The sequence below is a fragment of the Camelina sativa genome, chromosome 11 (genome assembly GCF_000633955.1).
Source record: "Camelina sativa cultivar DH55 chromosome 11, Cs, whole genome shotgun sequence".
Lineage (NCBI taxonomy): Eukaryota > Viridiplantae > Streptophyta > Magnoliopsida > Brassicales > Brassicaceae > Camelina > Camelina sativa.
The window spans coordinates 14,696,332-14,711,669 of record NC_025695.1 but is presented as its reverse complement, the minus strand read 5'-3'; the positions used below and the strand labels follow the sequence as shown (position 1 = coordinate 14,711,669).

General features: G+C 38.9%; 5 protein-coding genes and 1 non-coding gene across 13 annotated transcripts in view; 2 read left to right on the top strand and 4 right to left on the bottom strand.

The window, feature by feature from the left end:
* LOC104723374 (putative MO25-like protein At4g17270) overlaps positions 1-2,501 on the top strand; it is a gene marked incomplete at its 5' end in the record, with an annotated part of 2,982 nt that extends 481 nt beyond the window's left edge. Inside the window, 11 exon segments of the mRNA XM_010441729.2 lie at positions 1-230; positions 382-543; positions 634-752; positions 870-944; positions 1,109-1,202; positions 1,310-1,369; positions 1,477-1,545; positions 1,652-1,750; positions 1,835-1,879; positions 2,040-2,142; positions 2,247-2,501. Coding sequence (XP_010440031.1) covers positions 102-230; positions 382-543; positions 634-752; positions 870-944; positions 1,109-1,202; positions 1,310-1,369; positions 1,477-1,545; positions 1,652-1,750; positions 1,835-1,879; positions 2,040-2,142; positions 2,247-2,323 — 1,032 coding nt within the window. The 3' untranslated portion in view covers positions 2,324-2,501.
* Positions 2,505-4,291, bottom strand: LOC104723373 (cytochrome b561 and DOMON domain-containing protein At4g17280-like). The gene is made up of 3 exons (XM_010441728.2): positions 3,418-4,291; positions 3,070-3,324; positions 2,505-2,985 (listed from the first exon to the last, which is right to left on the bottom strand). The coding sequence occupies exons 1-3, from the start codon at positions 4,048-4,050 to the stop codon at positions 2,683-2,685; spliced, it is 1,191 nt and encodes a 396-aa protein (XP_010440030.1). The 5' UTR covers positions 4,051-4,291; the 3' UTR covers positions 2,505-2,682.
* TRNAL-CAG lies at positions 5,688-5,768 on the bottom strand. The gene has a single exon. It is a non-coding gene; the product is annotated as a tRNA-Leu (tRNA).
* LOC104718612 (asparagine--tRNA ligase, chloroplastic/mitochondrial) lies at positions 6,615-10,153 on the top strand. Its single transcript, XM_010441725.2, has 14 exons — positions 6,615-7,027; positions 7,113-7,181; positions 7,293-7,403; positions 7,505-7,609; positions 7,882-8,019; positions 8,155-8,235; positions 8,325-8,402; positions 8,486-8,554; positions 8,647-8,721; positions 8,827-8,910; positions 9,009-9,095; positions 9,327-9,497; positions 9,581-9,707; positions 9,796-10,153. Exons 1-14 carry the CDS (start codon positions 6,635-6,637, stop codon positions 9,909-9,911), a joined length of 1,704 nt encoding a protein of 567 aa, XP_010440027.1. The 5' UTR covers positions 6,615-6,634; the 3' UTR covers positions 9,912-10,153.
* Positions 10,125-11,997, bottom strand: LOC104723372. 4 transcript variants are annotated; one of them, XM_019232575.1, is made up of 4 exons: positions 11,707-11,997; positions 11,496-11,614; positions 10,593-10,637; positions 10,125-10,347 (listed from the first exon to the last, which is right to left on the bottom strand). In XM_019232575.1, exons 1-3 carry the CDS (start codon positions 11,853-11,855, stop codon positions 10,618-10,620), a joined length of 288 nt encoding a protein of 95 aa, XP_019088120.1. In that variant the 5' UTR covers positions 11,856-11,997; the 3' UTR covers positions 10,125-10,347; positions 10,593-10,617. The 4 variants fall into 4 exon arrangements, with proteins under 4 accessions (XP_019088120.1, XP_010440028.1, XP_010440029.1 ...); XM_010441726.1 differs by lacking the exon at positions 10,593-10,637 and having other exon boundaries at positions 11,441-11,614; XM_010441727.1 differs by lacking the exon at positions 10,593-10,637.
* The window catches only part of LOC104723369, a 10,143-nt gene continuing 6,933 nt past the window's right edge, over positions 12,129-15,338 (bottom strand). For 3 of the 5 annotated variants that reach the window (XM_010441722.2, XM_010441720.2, XM_010441724.2), the window contains 8 exons: positions 14,722-15,314; positions 14,531-14,639; positions 14,109-14,289; positions 13,909-13,976; positions 13,685-13,800; positions 12,781-13,602; positions 12,589-12,686; positions 12,129-12,505 (listed from right to left, as the gene is read on the bottom strand). In XM_010441722.2, the coding sequence (XP_010440024.1) occupies positions 12,597-12,686; positions 12,781-13,602; positions 13,685-13,800; positions 13,909-13,976; positions 14,109-14,289; positions 14,531-14,639; positions 14,722-15,314 (1,979 nt within the window). In that variant the 3' untranslated portion in view covers positions 12,129-12,505; positions 12,589-12,596. The remainder of the gene's footprint in view (positions 12,506-12,588; positions 12,687-12,780; positions 13,603-13,684; positions 13,801-13,908; positions 13,977-14,108; positions 14,290-14,530; positions 14,640-14,721; positions 15,315-15,338) is intronic. The other 2 variants (XM_010441721.2, XM_010441723.2) reach the window with 2 other exon arrangements.

Sequence of the window (15,338 nt, the reverse complement as noted above, 5' to 3'; positions counted from 1 at the left end):
GGATCGTGCGTCTCAAAAGAAGGTGGTGCTGCTGATCCCAGCCGTAGATTAGTCGTAGATTAGTCTCCGCTTCTGGTTGTTCCGGTGGAGACGTGGCAGAGATGAGGGGTCTTTTCAAATCCAAACCGCGGACTCCTGCTGATATTGTCCGTCAGACTCGCGATCTCCTCCTCTACGCTGATCGATCTAACTCTTTCCCTGACCTTCGAGAGTCCAAACGCGAGGAAAAGGTTTGTTTTTTCTTCAGATTCTGATCTGATTTCTCGTTGTCGGTTTCTGAAAGTTTCTGATATGAATGAATGAATCAATTGTGATTCAATTGATAGAATCCTGCGCAATTTTTTGAACCCTGAGGTTTGAAATTGTGATAATTTGTTGTAGATGGTGGAACTAAGCAAGAGCATACGAGATTTGAAGTTAATTCTCTATGGAAACAGTGAGGCTGAGCCTATAGCTGAAGCTTGTGCTCAGTTGACTCAGGAGTTCTTTAAGGAGGATACTCTTCGCCGCTTGCTTACATCTCTTCCTAATTTGAACTTGGAGGTAACATCTCTTCTTCTCATGATTTGATTTCAAAGATAGGTAGAGCTATTTGACATGAAGTTCAAAGAATTTATCTTTTGTTTTTGTTAGGCAAGGAAAGATGCTACTCAAGTTGTTGCTAATCTTCAGAGGCAACAAGTCAATTCACGTCTTATTGCATCTGATTATCTCGAATCCAACATTGATCTTATGGATTTTCTAGTCGATGGGTGAGTTTAGGAGATGGATTTGGTTAATGGCTTCCACAAATTTTAAAGTCTTCTTTTAAGATCTTGATCAATGAGGTTTGTGTTATCATTCATATGGGTTTTTGTGATTTCTCTCAGGTTCGAAAACACAGATATGGCGCTACACTATGGTACTATGTTTAGAGAGTGCATCCGCCATCAGATTGTTGCAAAGTGAGCAAATTTTATATTTTCTTTGCTTATGACTTTACATTCTATACGTTTTTATACATAAAGCGACAATCTTCTACCAAATTTGTATTTAGTAGAAACAGTTTACTTGTAGTGTTTTCGTCGGGAATAGTACAATGAAAGCTGCTTCTCTTTCTATGGTTCAGATATGTTTTGGACTCACAGCACGTGAAGAAGTTCTTTTACTACATACAGCTTCCCAATTTCGACATTGCTGCTGATGCTGCTGCAACTTTCAAGGTTCGGAAAACACTGCAACATACTTGGAATAACCCTGCCATCACAATATTAGATTTTCCCTAAACCACAGCGATCATAACTCCAGTTTTGTGATTATTTTCTTGCAGGAACTTCTGACAAGGCACAAGTCTACAGTTGCTGAGTTTCTCATTAAGAATGAAGATTGGGTAAGTTCTCTTATACTGTGTACCAAATCGTAATATATTGCTTCAAAGCATATGTATTTGTGTTCATCTCTGACAGTGCGGTGGTATGATTCTGTTTTGATTTACAGTTTTTTGCAGACTACAACTCAAAGCTTCTTGAATCAAGTAATTATATAACCAGACGGCAGGCTATTAAGGTAGAGTAACTTAGAGGAGTGTTGATATCCCAAAAGGGTAATCACGAAATAACAGTGACAGAGCATTCTGAATTTCTGATGGATTGTAATGTGTACAATTTTACAGTTGTTGGGCGATATACTACTGGACCGCTCGAATTCGGCTGTGATGACGAAATACGTGAGCTCAATGGATAACTTAAGGATTCTTATGAATCTTCTCAGAGTATGATGATGCTTTACCTGATACCTCATATGATTTTACTTGGTGTCTGGCTCTGCCTAACAGAGTTAATATTAAATATAACAGGAATCAAGCAAGACCATTCAAATAGAAGCTTTCCATGTTTTCAAGGTATCTTTCTTTACTACCCAGTGAAACATGATCATCAGTCAGATTGGATTTTTCGGATTTTTGGAAAGTATCCGTTTTCTCATGTGTATGTAATCTGAGTTTTGATAGTAAAGACTTAAAGGGGCAATCAAAGTGTACTGACATTTTTGTTTCCGTACAGCTATTTGTAGCGAACCAAAACAAGCCTTCAGACGTCGCCAATATTCTGGTGGCGAACAGAAACAAGCTTCTGAGATTGTTGGCTGATATCAAGCCGGAAAAAGGTATGGGACTTGTGTTATGAGACTCTTGTATCACTAGAGTTTGGACTTGATTCTCACCGTAAACAAATTTCTTATGTTTATGATTCATGTTTGTTTTGTGGTAGAGGACGAGAAGTTTGAAGCAGACAAAGCTCAGGTTGTGGGAGAGATAGCAGGCCTTAAGCTGCGAGAGCTCGCTTGAGCTCGCACTTATGCACAGAAGCTCATGCTTTCTGTTTAATCTTTGAAAGACATTTTTGGAACATCAAAGATTTGTTGTTACTTATTTATTAGGTACTCTCTCTCTCTTTCTCAGTGACTAAAGCTGTTGACTGGTTTGGATCTTTTAGATTATATGAATTCACATGTACACTCGTTTAGTGTGGATCAAATAAAATGGCATTATAAATCATTAAATCCTACATCCTGAATGCAAAAAATCATAAAAGCATATGGGAACCAGACGTTAAACCTACTGAAAATGGATAGATAAGCAGATAAACCATATAAATCACTCTCTCTATGCACAAAGAGAAAAAAGAAGCAAGTCTAGTGTTAATCTTAAGCATACTGAGACCGAGCCCCGTTGGATGTTCCATGCTGAGTTGTTTTAGCCTCCAGTTTCCTTCTCTTAATGACTACATACCAAGTGAAGGCTTCGAGTAGGGTGGCCACGACAGCGAGAGCAACGATAATACCTATGTAAGCATTTTTCCACTCTTTCTTGGGACTCAATATTTCTAACCCTTTGAACACATTCACCACCCCTAGGATGATTATTGTGTAGCCGATTGTGTGGTGGTAAATGTTCCAGTAGAGCCTGTGCTTGTGCTCTGGTTTTGGCCTCAGAAACATCGCAAACACCTAATGTGTCGCAAGCAATTAACCGGTTAATAAAGCTATATATATATTACTGGTTTTCTAGTTGATGTGAAGTGTGTAATGTACCTGAACTGTTGCTAGAGAGAAGAGCGCGATCCCGATAGCACGGTGGGTGCTGTACTGAATCCCTGGTGAGTCGCCACCAAGTTTGAGACCAGTAGCCCATCCGGCAACGCCAACGATGTAAGCAGAAGCCTGGCAGAAAACGTGAATATAGAACCAAGCAGGATCTGCTGATTTGGCTACTCTCAAGTATCGAGCAATGATTGCCCCTAGTGGCATCATTATACCCCAGCTCACAGCGTTCAATATTCCATGAATCTGCTCACCATTTGACCAAAACCAAATCATTAATCTCTGTTGGCCAAATAAAAAACTAGGGAAAGAGATGTCTCCACAAAAGAATCAACTCACGTTGCGTTTGCGAAGCTTGGAACTTCCTCCAGCTCCTCCCGCAGCTGCTGAAACACCGGAGACAAGATTGAGAGTGGACATGGAGCGAACATTGTTGCCAGAAGTTGGATGAGCCAGAGGACTGTTCCCAGACATTGACCCATCTTGCCACACTGTGTTAATGGTTCCACCATTCCCCAGATCCTGTGAAAGCTTCAGACTTGCCAACACAACCAACTCATTGTTCTGGTAAGTTGCTGACAACCCAGAGACGTTGAAACTCAGATCACCTTCTTGTAGACTCGTCTGGTAGCTTTTGATAGGGGAAGTGTAAACCCTGACGGTGCCGTCTGATTGTGGGTAAGCCACGATGGCTTGAGCTCCCACCATTCCCGTAGACGTAGGATTCACGGCCCAAGCCACCCATTTGCCAGAGGTGAGCTTGGTGTGACGATAAGCGATGTGGAGACTCCCAGTGGAAGAATCATAAGTGTAGTGGAGGAAAGAATCAAGAAAAGGTAGGTCGTTGCAGGAGTCAAAGACATTGTTGCTAGAAAATTTGTATTTGGAACATGTCTGAGCAAAGGACAGGGTAGTCATGGAAAGGGAAAGGACAAGGGAGAGACAGAGGATTTGATTGCAGAACTTCATCATTGAGATATGATTACACTCAATGGATCAGAGGGTTTAGTAAAGAAACAGACTCAGATGTAAAGAGAAGGAGATGGTTGAAGAAAGAAGGAAGAGAGAAAGAGAGATTAAATATGAAGAGAAAAGTGTGGGGTTAGCTTTGTTGGTTAAGCTGTCTAATGGAGATCATCATAACTATTCTCTTTTCTTATTTGATCAAATTATGATAACTTATTAGCTTGCTTTCTAATTTGCTGTTTCTTTTTTTGTTTGTAGAGTGAATAAATGTTTTATCTATTAGCATATATATACTTGTGTGATCTATACAACATTAAAATCAATGGCTTAACAATAATGCTCGTTGACTTAAAGCACCGTTCTTTAAGTTAAAAAACAAGAACCTCTAGTTTACAGATTAGGGTAAAATACAGAATCTAGTTTACAGACAATTACTAGTTTACTACTAGAGTAAGAAAAGAAAAGAAGAAGAAGGAAGGGTTAATAATGGTGAGGGTCAACAACAACCGGTTCACACCTGTCTCGCCTGTTCTTTGTTTCTACCAACTTCTCTTTCTCTCTCTCTATCAATGTGTATATCACAACTACTATTGGTACATCTTTAACCTAAAAGTAAAGTAAATAATTGATGGCTATTTAGGACTTATTAATTTGTCTTTTACTTACACGAATATATGTGGAACCATAGATACTTTTACACAGATGTATCATTAAAAAAAGAAATGAAAGGACAGGGAGGAGTGAATGCAGGTGAGCAACCGCACCGGTAGGCCTGGGCATTCGGTTTCGGTTCGGTTGTATTCGGTTTCGGTTATTTTGGATATAGTAATATAGTAACCATTTGGATATTTATGAAATTCGGTTTAGTTCGGTTCGGTTTCGGTTTGGTTATTTAAATAAATAACCATAACTAACATAAATTATATTAACATTAACCAAATAAACCAAATATAACCAAAACTAACCGAATATAACCAAAATTAACCAAATATACAATAACAAAAATACAAAAAAGGGAAAAATATGGATTCAATTTTACAAAATAGTATTTAACTTTGTAAATTCAAAATAATAACATTTACATATATTGATTATTTAAAATATTTAATTGTTTTGAATCTAGAAATAATTTATATTTTAAGTTTATTTTATAGTTTTGCATAATATTAAGTATATAATATTTGATATCTTCTAGGTTTTCGGATATTTCGGTTAACCATTTAATTGTCGGTTCGGTTCGGTTCGGTTTCGGTTAGTTTGGATATAAATTTTTACTAACCATTCGGGTATTTGAAGAATTTCGGTTCGGTTCGGTTTAGTTTTTTTCGGTTCGGTTTCGGTCGGTTATTTGGTTATCGGTTATTTTGCCCAGCCCTACGCACCGGTCTGGGAGAGATCCGATGCCAAGTGGTTGCGGTTTGGCTTTCTAGAGTTTTTAGTTTTTAGTTTTCATTTGGTCAAAATCTCAACTGCCACCATGTGGATGTTGGACCTCTATGCTTCCACGTGTCAATCAAGTTCGTCTCATCTGGTCAACGCTTTTTGAGAGCTCAATGAACCCTGAAAACCTAAGCCTATGTTCGTTTTTTGTGTGACCCACTTTAATAAAAAATACCCAAAAGTAAAAGAAAAAAGAGAAGTACTGTCAAGAGTGGGATTTGAACCCACGCCCTTTCGGACCAGCACCTGAAGCTGGCGCCTTAGACCAACTCGGCCATCTTGACTTTTTTCTCACTAACTCTACATATGTATATATAAATGGCCATGTAATAGCCGACTATGATGATTGATGACCATCATTATGTTCAGCAAACAGCAAATGTATATTTCAACAAACATAGTTAGTGCAATAATACTACTAAGCATTTAATATATATGTCTCCATACACTTATGCTCGAGTTTGACACACGACAGTTACTAAAAGACACATGGTTTGGTGGTGACTTGAGAGTCTCAACTTTTTAAATGTTTAATTAACATTTTCCGACTCTTGGATATATAAAGATGAATAAAAAACAATAGAGATATGCTTTCTTCATGCATTTTGAACTACTGATTCCTTGTTGACTGAGTCGAAGCTCTTCTTCGTAAGATTCATTTCAAGTTTTTTACTTCTTACCCAATAATTGTATCTTACACAATATAATTTCTTGAAAACATGGTCTTGTATATAGAAGTTTACACTACGTTATATCATGGAGTGACATTGTCATTAATAACTTTTAATCTTTCGCCCGATTACAACATATATGTGTTACACTAAGTAACTAAAACTCTTATATGCGAATTGTTGTTAATTTCTCTGCAGTAACCTTATATTCCTCCTATTGATTAAGAGTTGATTTTTGATTAGACGTAACTTTGATTTAAGAGATTAGTGGAATCCTGTCCAATTACCTATTATTATTATTATTATTGCTAATGTGGCTTACCCTGAAATTCTAATGTAGATGATGGGCCTCTGGACTCTAAATGGGCTTATTTCGGGTAACAATTTACGGGGCGGGTTATACCAAATCGGGTCGGGTGAATGTTCCATATGATGAAGAGTGTGGGTTGTGTTGGCGCAATCCCAAACAATCGATTACAATGGCGGCCGCGTTTCTGCCGGCGACGACTCTCCGTCTAACTCCGTATTCTACTCTCCGCTTTTTATCCTCCTTTCCTATATCTAATGCTTCTCATTCTCTCTTTCGCCCTCTTCGCCGTCGAGTTCTCCCTCTCTTCGAAGCTTTTCCGGCCAACTCTCGCCGGCGATGCTTTTGCACAACTGTTTCCGAATCTCTCGGTTCCGGAGAGGGAAAGAAAGTTGAGAATTACGAGAAACAATTCGGGAGTAAAGTTGGAGAGTTCAGGAAGAAGTTGAAGATAGCGGAAGTGAAAGGAGGAGCTGACGAAGGGCTGAGTCGGGTCGGGCAGAGCCTTAACATTATGGGTTGGGTCCGGACACTTCGATCTCAGAGCAGTGTCACATTCATTGAGGTCATTCTCAATCTCTGTTCATTCTTTCAGATTGATTGATGACAAAGTTTATGGTTTTGATTTTTTTTTGGTGTGTGTTTTGAAGATGAATGACGGTTCATGTTTATCGAACTTGCAATGTGTGTTGAATTCGGATGCAGAGGGGTATGATCAGGTAATCACTTTGACTTGAGAACAATGATTAGGACTTGGGAGCCTTAAATTCTTGAACTTTATATATAATAAACCCTGTGTTAACACTGAGATTACTGGGACGGAATAATAGGTAGAATCTGGTTCGATTTTGACTGGAGCATCCGTATCTGTACAAGGTACTATTGTGGCTAGCCAGGGAACAAAGCAAAAGGTGGAACTTAAGGTTGAGAAAATCATTGTGGTACGTCTTTGCTTCTTCTCCTTTGGACCCCTGAACTTAAATTCATTGAGATTGAAAGTATGTTTTCCTGAAAATTTTCACTTACTCCCACTTTATCATAGGTTGGAAAGTGTGACGCTTCTTATCCGATCCAAAAGAAAAGGGTCAGCCGGGAATTCTTGAGAACCAAGGCTCATCTACGTCCAAGAACCAATACTTTTGGGGCGGTAACTTTCCTTTTTTCCAATTACCTTTTATGCTTTCCTAATACTCCATACTGTAGACGACTCCTCTTACCTTCTTGAAATTTGATGTATCATCATCTCACCTAGAAACGTCGCTCTTATTATATAAACTGTTGTCTGACTATTTTGTGTTTAAAACCTCGTCTACTACTCACCTTTTAGGATTCGCTTTGTAAAACTTGACAGTGAACTTACAATCTTGTGATAATTACCAAATTATATATTCTTAAAATATGCAAAACATTTTGTTTCAGGTGGCAAGAGTTAGGAATACTTTGGCATATGCTACACACAAGTTCTTTCAAGAAAGTGGTTTTGTTTGGGTGGCAAGCCCAATTATTACAGCGTCAGATTGTGAAGGAGCTGGAGAACAGTTCTGTGTCACAACACTCGTAAGGACCTTAGCTCTCAACATCTCAGTATTTTGTAATAACCCATTAACAGCTTGATTGTTTTCACCAAGAACTACGACTCTCAACTTCACATGGAAGAAAAAAAATTACACCTGAACTATACTTCAATTTCAGATTCCCAGCTCCCATGAGAACACCGATACTTCCATTGACGCAATTCCGAAAACAAAGGGAGGGTTGATCGATTGGTCTCAGGTGTGTTCTAGCTTCATATATTTTGTATTTAAAAGAATGGTATATGGACTTGCAACTGTAACAAATTTCATGGATGTATCACTCCTTAGGACTTCTTTGGGAAACCAGCATTCTTGACCGTCTCTGGGCAACTCAATGGAGAAACTTATGCAACCGCTCTCTCAGATGTAAAAGTTGATTCCTCAAGTGACTGTGAGCTAGATTTTGGTTATAGTCAGTGTCTGAATTAATCATTTGTATAACGTTACAGGTATACACATTTGGTCCTACATTTCGAGCTGAGAATTCTAACACGTCTAGGCACTTGGCCGAATTCTGGGTCAGCATTATTAAATTCTCCAGCCAAACTCACAATTAATTTTTCCTTACATAAGTGCAACATACTGAAGACCTCTCTTTCTACTATATAAGATGATTGAACCAGAACTTGCTTTTGCCGACCTGGATGATGACATGGCCTGTGCCACCGCCTACCTCCAGTACGTAGTATGTTACTCTTGGACTTTATATTTCCCTCAAACTGTAAATGAGCTTATCAATTTTGTTATGTCATTTAGAATTAAATTGATTTTATCTCTTGATATCCGATAGGTAAAATACGTTCTTAATAATTGCAAGGAAGACATGGAGTTTTTTGATACATGGATTGAGAAAGGAATCATTCGTCGCTTGAGTGTATGTCCTTCAATTCTCACTCTGTGATCGGAAGATAATATTATGCAGTTTGCACTGGCTGATATTGTTATTATTGTTTTACTATTTATCTTGTAAAGGACGTAGCTGAGAAAGAGTTTCTACAGCTTGGTTACACAGACGCCATTGAACTTCTTCTGAAAGCAAACAAAAAGTTTGATTTTCCGGTAAGGGCTTTACTTTCTCCTTTTTGGGATAGATTTGAACTGTATTCTTTTTCTAAACCAGTTGCACTGCTTTTGATCTGGGAGCTATATTATAAGTCTACCTGTTTGTGTTTTTGGTATTTTCTGTGTAAGCAAGCTGTACTACCATATTCATTTCTAGTGTATTATGTCATGGTCGCACGTGAGTAGAAACATCAAATGTTGGTTGCCTGATAGAATTGTATGTGGCAGGTGAAGTGGGGGCTGGATCTGCAGAGCGAGCATGAAAGGTACATAACAGAAGATGCATTTGGGGGTCGCCCAGTAATAATAAGAGACTATCCGAAGGAGATAAAAGCATTCTATATGCGTGAGAACGATGATGGGAAGACAGTAGCAGCAATGGATATGCTGGTGCCTCGGGTAAGTTTAAGATAATTCAAAATCTTTGTTGACAATAAGAAGTTGTGATAGTGAATGATGATTATGGTTTTGAGTTTGAAAAGATAGGAGAGCTGATAGGTGGAAGCCAAAGAGAGGAAAGGCTTGATGTGTTGGAAGCGAGGCTTGATGAGTTGAAACTCAACAAAGAGAGCTACTGGTGGTACCTCGACCTACGCCGCTATGGATCAGGTCTCTTTCTTCTTCTTATTCTTTGAATCAAAAGATAAAAACTTTGGGAGGCTGATGAAGTAAGTGCCTTTATTGTTTGTGTGTGTAGTTCCTCACGCAGGATTCGGGCTAGGATTTGAGAGGCTGGTCCAATTTGTCACTGGAATTGACAATATCAGAGACGTTATTCCTTTCCCGCGCGCACCTGCCTCTGCCGAATTCTAATTATTACTTCACACTCCCAGTGCTCCACATTTCCTCCAAATTCTTGCTCTTATGTGCCATTTGAGATAAACGACAAACAAAGAACCTCAAAGGAATTAATTTTCTGTTTCAAATTTTAAATTGTACATGTTATCTCCCTTCTTAAAAATTTTAGTTTTCTTGGCTTTGTTTCAGTAGATTAATATATTTACTTTATGTATTTTTACTGAAAAATGCAATAAAAGCTGCCAGTTTGTATTACATTTCTCTTATCATAAGTCAAAGGACATAAGATTTTGTAATTATTAGTCACATAAAAGAATGACAGACACTTCTTGTCTCTAAGTTTTGACAAAGGGAAGAAGAAAAGAAACAATTCATTTGAAATCCTGCCCCTTCCATGGTTTAAACCTTCATGACGGATTTTAGAGTCACCTCGGAACTGAAAGGCCAAGCTCTAGAGCAACAAAACATAAATGATCACCGAGACTATATTAGGGCACTGATTGTGGTAAAGAGACAAAGATGGATGCATATGGCTTAATGATTCCACTAGAATATTTTAGGAACGGTTTTACGAATCATACAGAAACCAAAACTTGACAAAACAATGATAGCTTTAAACTAGACTATAATAAAATCTCATCTAAAATAGCGTCTCCCAAATCTAACTTTCCAGGGATCATTGGTGATAGAGCCCACCTTTAAAACAAATTGCAAACACATCTCACGTGTCATCGACTCCATCTGAACAAAGAGCATTTCATAGATTACTACGTTACTGTGACACTCTTATACACAAATCAAGAACTAATTTGCAGAAACAAGTATTCACATAAATAGCAAAAACACAAAAACAATGAGCAGCTGATGCAATTTAGCATTATGTTTACCAAGTGTCCAGTTCAAGTGCAGCATGTTTTCAGTTTTTTTAATCCCAACTTAGTTGCCCAATCGTTTTTTTCACAGTATTCATTTGCACTACTGTAACTAAAAAAGATGGTTCGTACTTGATATATATGCAAGGGTCCATATGGTACTGGTGAAATCATGTGCCTGCCTAACCAAGCAAATACTCATAGTAAGACACTTGACCTCAAAACTCAAATAATCCTTCCACAAACTGTGCCAATATAAGCTGTATCCTACTTGTTAACACCCAAGGATATAATCTTACCGCACTGAGCCACACTATGCAACTAATGCGCCAAGACAAACAAAGACTTCAGGAGTACTCTACTTTCCACTTAATCAAGTAAACTAGTCTCACTTTCATAAGGCCAAGATTCCACGAAAATTTCAGAAATTTCATAAGGCCAATAAGCAAAGGTCTCAAACACATTATATTGCAGCAAGAATCAATCAGCTTCTAAGATGTACCTATTATTGGATCAGTTACTAATGCACATTGGAAAGCAACTATAATTTAAGTAACAACTATTATAGCCATAGATCAAAAGCAAAGCAGAGAAGAGCCAAAAATGAGATAAGTTTTAAAACAAAGAAGGAGAGTAAATGCCAATGGAGGAAAGCAAAAAAAGTGAACTCACAAGGAAAAGTAAAGAGAAATGCATTAGAGGTCGGGAGAGGTGCAGCAAAGTGTACCCTGAGAGAGAGCTCGGCTACTCCTTGAAGTTGTGCTTAGGCACGAAGTCAACCTCGCTGCTGCCACCGTGCTGTGCAGCGGTAACAACGACTGAACACATCCCAGCTCCGATGGACACCTTAAGAGTTTGAAACATTTTGTGAAAAAATTGTCAGATAAAAGGAAGATTGAAATTGGGTAAAATTATATATCGGATGCAGAGATGCAAACCTGGAGAAGGAGAAATGGCGAGAGGGTTGAGAAGGTATACGAAACCCGGCTGATGAGGCAGGCGACGATGATCCAGTGACGGATCTGAGGGCAGATTTGAGGGAAGATACAGAAGCTCTGTTAAACATCTTACGACAAGCAGAAGCCATTATTATTACCCAGAGACAGACTACTGTGTTCCAAAGAAGGATCGGGTTTTTTGTTAAGGTTTTAGCCAAACCAAAAGAACTTTACTTTTAAGAATGTGCAGAATCATATTGTTCGAAACAATCCCAATTCAGAACCATTTTTTTCATGATCCAAAATATTTGTTACGTGATTACTTGTATTCATAAGCTTATTCATCCATTTATCGCATACTGTATATAGTAATTGTACTACAGAAACGGACTTAACATTGTATCAGATGATGATGTCAAGAAGACAAAAAAGCATAAGGGTTGATTGAAAAGAGGCAAATGGAGTTAGAGAGATACACTTGGGACAATAATCAAACGACATGTACAACTTCTTATCTCTCTCTGATGAGACACACCCGAGATAGAGCTAGCGAGAGAACATCTGACTGACTAAAATAATCAAAAGCAAATCATTCACACCTACAAATAACATCATCATTTTCTTTTTTCCTTCTCTTCTCCTACGTTTTACGTCTCCTTTTCCAACCAACAACGAAGTTTGATTTTTTTTTTAGAGCATAAAACTATAATTAAAAACAACCTAATAGCAGCCCACACTGCTTCTTTTGTTTCCTCCACTTGGGTACTTTATGTGCACTTGATTATGCTCCTTCACTTGCCTGCCAACCAACATCATCAACAAGTTAGCTAAATATGATTCCTTCCAAGTTATTTCACTATTCACCACTTTTTATCACATCACCTCTACTGCTACTTTTTGCTTTGACTTTGGTGACTTCTGCTGTGTGATACCGAAGGAATTTTCGATGTCATCATCGACGATTGCAGACCTTCAAGTAGCTGCAGAGCAACACACACACACACAGGTTTAAAACGAATCGGGCCCAACCATAATTTAGGGACATTATGCAGACTTCAGTATATAAATACTTACTCTAGAAGTTGGCTGGATCCTGCGGATAGATCTACGTGGCTCCATACCCTCTGATGTTTTTGAAGAATTCTCAGCCAAAGCTTTATCCTCTTCGATTTTCGCTAACCTTCCCGCAGTAGGAGCCACTTTCCCTCTATTAGTGTTCGAGGAGGAACTATTCTTGGAACCAGTATCATGGGAGGATGATGTGGTTTGCTCTTCCACTGTTCCCTTGAATGGAACACCAGATGCAGGACCCTTGTTTTCTGCACTTTCATCACCAGCGTCATCAGATTCCACATCTGAGGCTGTTGTACTACGCGACTCCTTGCGGGTAATTATCCTAGCAGCAGCACCCAGTTTCTCTTTGGGTTTGGGCGCAGGTTTAAAAGTCTTGGGCTTCGATATTGTTGTCTGTTTCTCTCTAGATATAGTTTTCGGTGGCACTCTCCAGCTACCTAGTCCAGAATTTTGGGGCACAATTGTTTTCACAGGCTTAGCTAGTTCCTTCCGTTCACGAGTTTTAGTGCTCGCCTCTGAAATGTAGTGTTTGCTCACGTCCATAAACTTCCTTTTCTTTCCAGGTTTAGGGACACCAAAAATCACTTTTGATCCTTGCTTTTGTAAACCAGTTCTCTTCATACGGAGTGGATCTGGTTTGTTCTCCTCTCTGGTACTCCTTCCAATGTTAAATGTATTCTCTGAAACACCGAGGTCAAGAACACCAGTCTGAGGCGGTTTCCCTAAGTCTGGATCATCAACAATCTTTATACTCTTGTCTTTTACTTCAGCCACAGGAGCAGGAGTTCCTAATCTAGGACGCTTCTCCTTTGGGGTATCACCCTGCAATTCAAAAATCTCAGTCTTGCAAAATAGCGAAAGCATCCAAAAGAGAAGCCTTTAAATCCTTTAAGGGTGAAAATACCTCATGCGACGAGCTGATGTTTTCTCCTAAACTAGAACATTCAATCCACTTTCCATCTTTCCACTCAAGAGAAGGCCGAAGATTCCAAGCTTTGATCGTCAAAGTGTCTCCTTGCGCTGCAGATTTTTTAAGAAAAAAAGGAAGTTATGAGAACAGTGGATCAGACAAGCAGCTTAGAGCACAAAAATAAGATATCTTCATCAGGCATTGGCCTCTTCACGCACCAGGAAAATGCACAGTTACTGTATTTTCATCTTTCTTGTTCTTCTCTGTAATAACACCCTCCAACCAACTGAAGGAAAAACAAATACAAATTAAGTTTCCAAACTTCTTGGAATGAATAAGATTTCACAAACGGATTTTGTGCTTTGGTCTGATGTTAGGGGAAAGAATTAAAACAACTGACTATAGAGACAGTGATTACCTGTCATGCACCCATGAGTCTACCCTATCTCCAAGTTTCCAAACATGATCCCCAATAGCAGCTCTACGTCTCTTCCTGGTTCCTTCATAAGGCATGGCAGTAACAGAACGAGCAGTTCTTACTTTAGGCGCCTGATCGCCTTCGCCTTTGAGGGATACCCACTCCTTCAGTTTATCTGTTCCTGATAAAAGATAATATAAGCGGATCAACCAATCAATTAATAAAGCAATGGAGCCTCTTTGTAGACTTCAGTAATCAGTTCTGCAACCTTTCAAATAATTTTACATGCAGATAATATAATACCGGAAAGTGGGTGATTACATAGGATTACATATTTACCTATACTAGGAAGAACTTGTGAACTAAAAGCTCTATTGATGATAGTAAGGTTTAAAGCAAACCATTTTGTTAAATGCACAAACCTTGTTCTACAGAAAGGTCACTGAACAAGACGTAAGCTTTATCATCCTCTAAGCTCAATACATTGGCTGAGTACCATGCGGTTCTTAATCCAGGTTCTTCCTTGTAAACCTTCAAAAGGAAAATTTATATACGTTACAGAAAGAACACAATCAACTTATGGACAATGTAAATATGCAAATGTAGCACAAACCTCTACATTAGAACCCTCCTTAATGTCCTCATTATTTGTGGCTTTCATACTCTGTTGACTTTTAGTTTGGGTGTCAACCGAAAATTTTGACCCAACTTCTGATTCGAAAACCATATCATTGTTTTTAGCCAAGTCTGCACCTTTATCAATATTTTGTCCCTTTTTCTTTCCAGTCGCAGAAACTGGAGCAGACACACCATCTGCGGTTTTCACAGAGCCGCCCAATTCAGTCTGCACAGTTCTGGCACTGGCAAAAGTTCCCTCACTAGTCGCCACAGTTTCTTTTTCTAAAACAGCAGTTTTACAGGGCTCCACTTCCTGAGTTTCTTGAGCCTGCCTCCAGTAATTACTTGGACCCGCCTCCACCAGCTTATTGAGCAACGGAGGATGACCCATTGAAACAAGTATTCCAGCTTGTGAAACAGCTTCTGATGCCAATTCTGCTGCTTTTACAATGGAGTCCATATTTTCAGCATACTTGGTGGCCGCTGTGGCAGCTTCAACCCTCTTCTTAGCTGTCTCTCTAGCAGCAATAAGAACAGAACTGGACCTCACCACTGCACCTTCACCCTTCCAGACAGAAGCAGGGGTACCCTGGCCTGGAAATATATTATCAT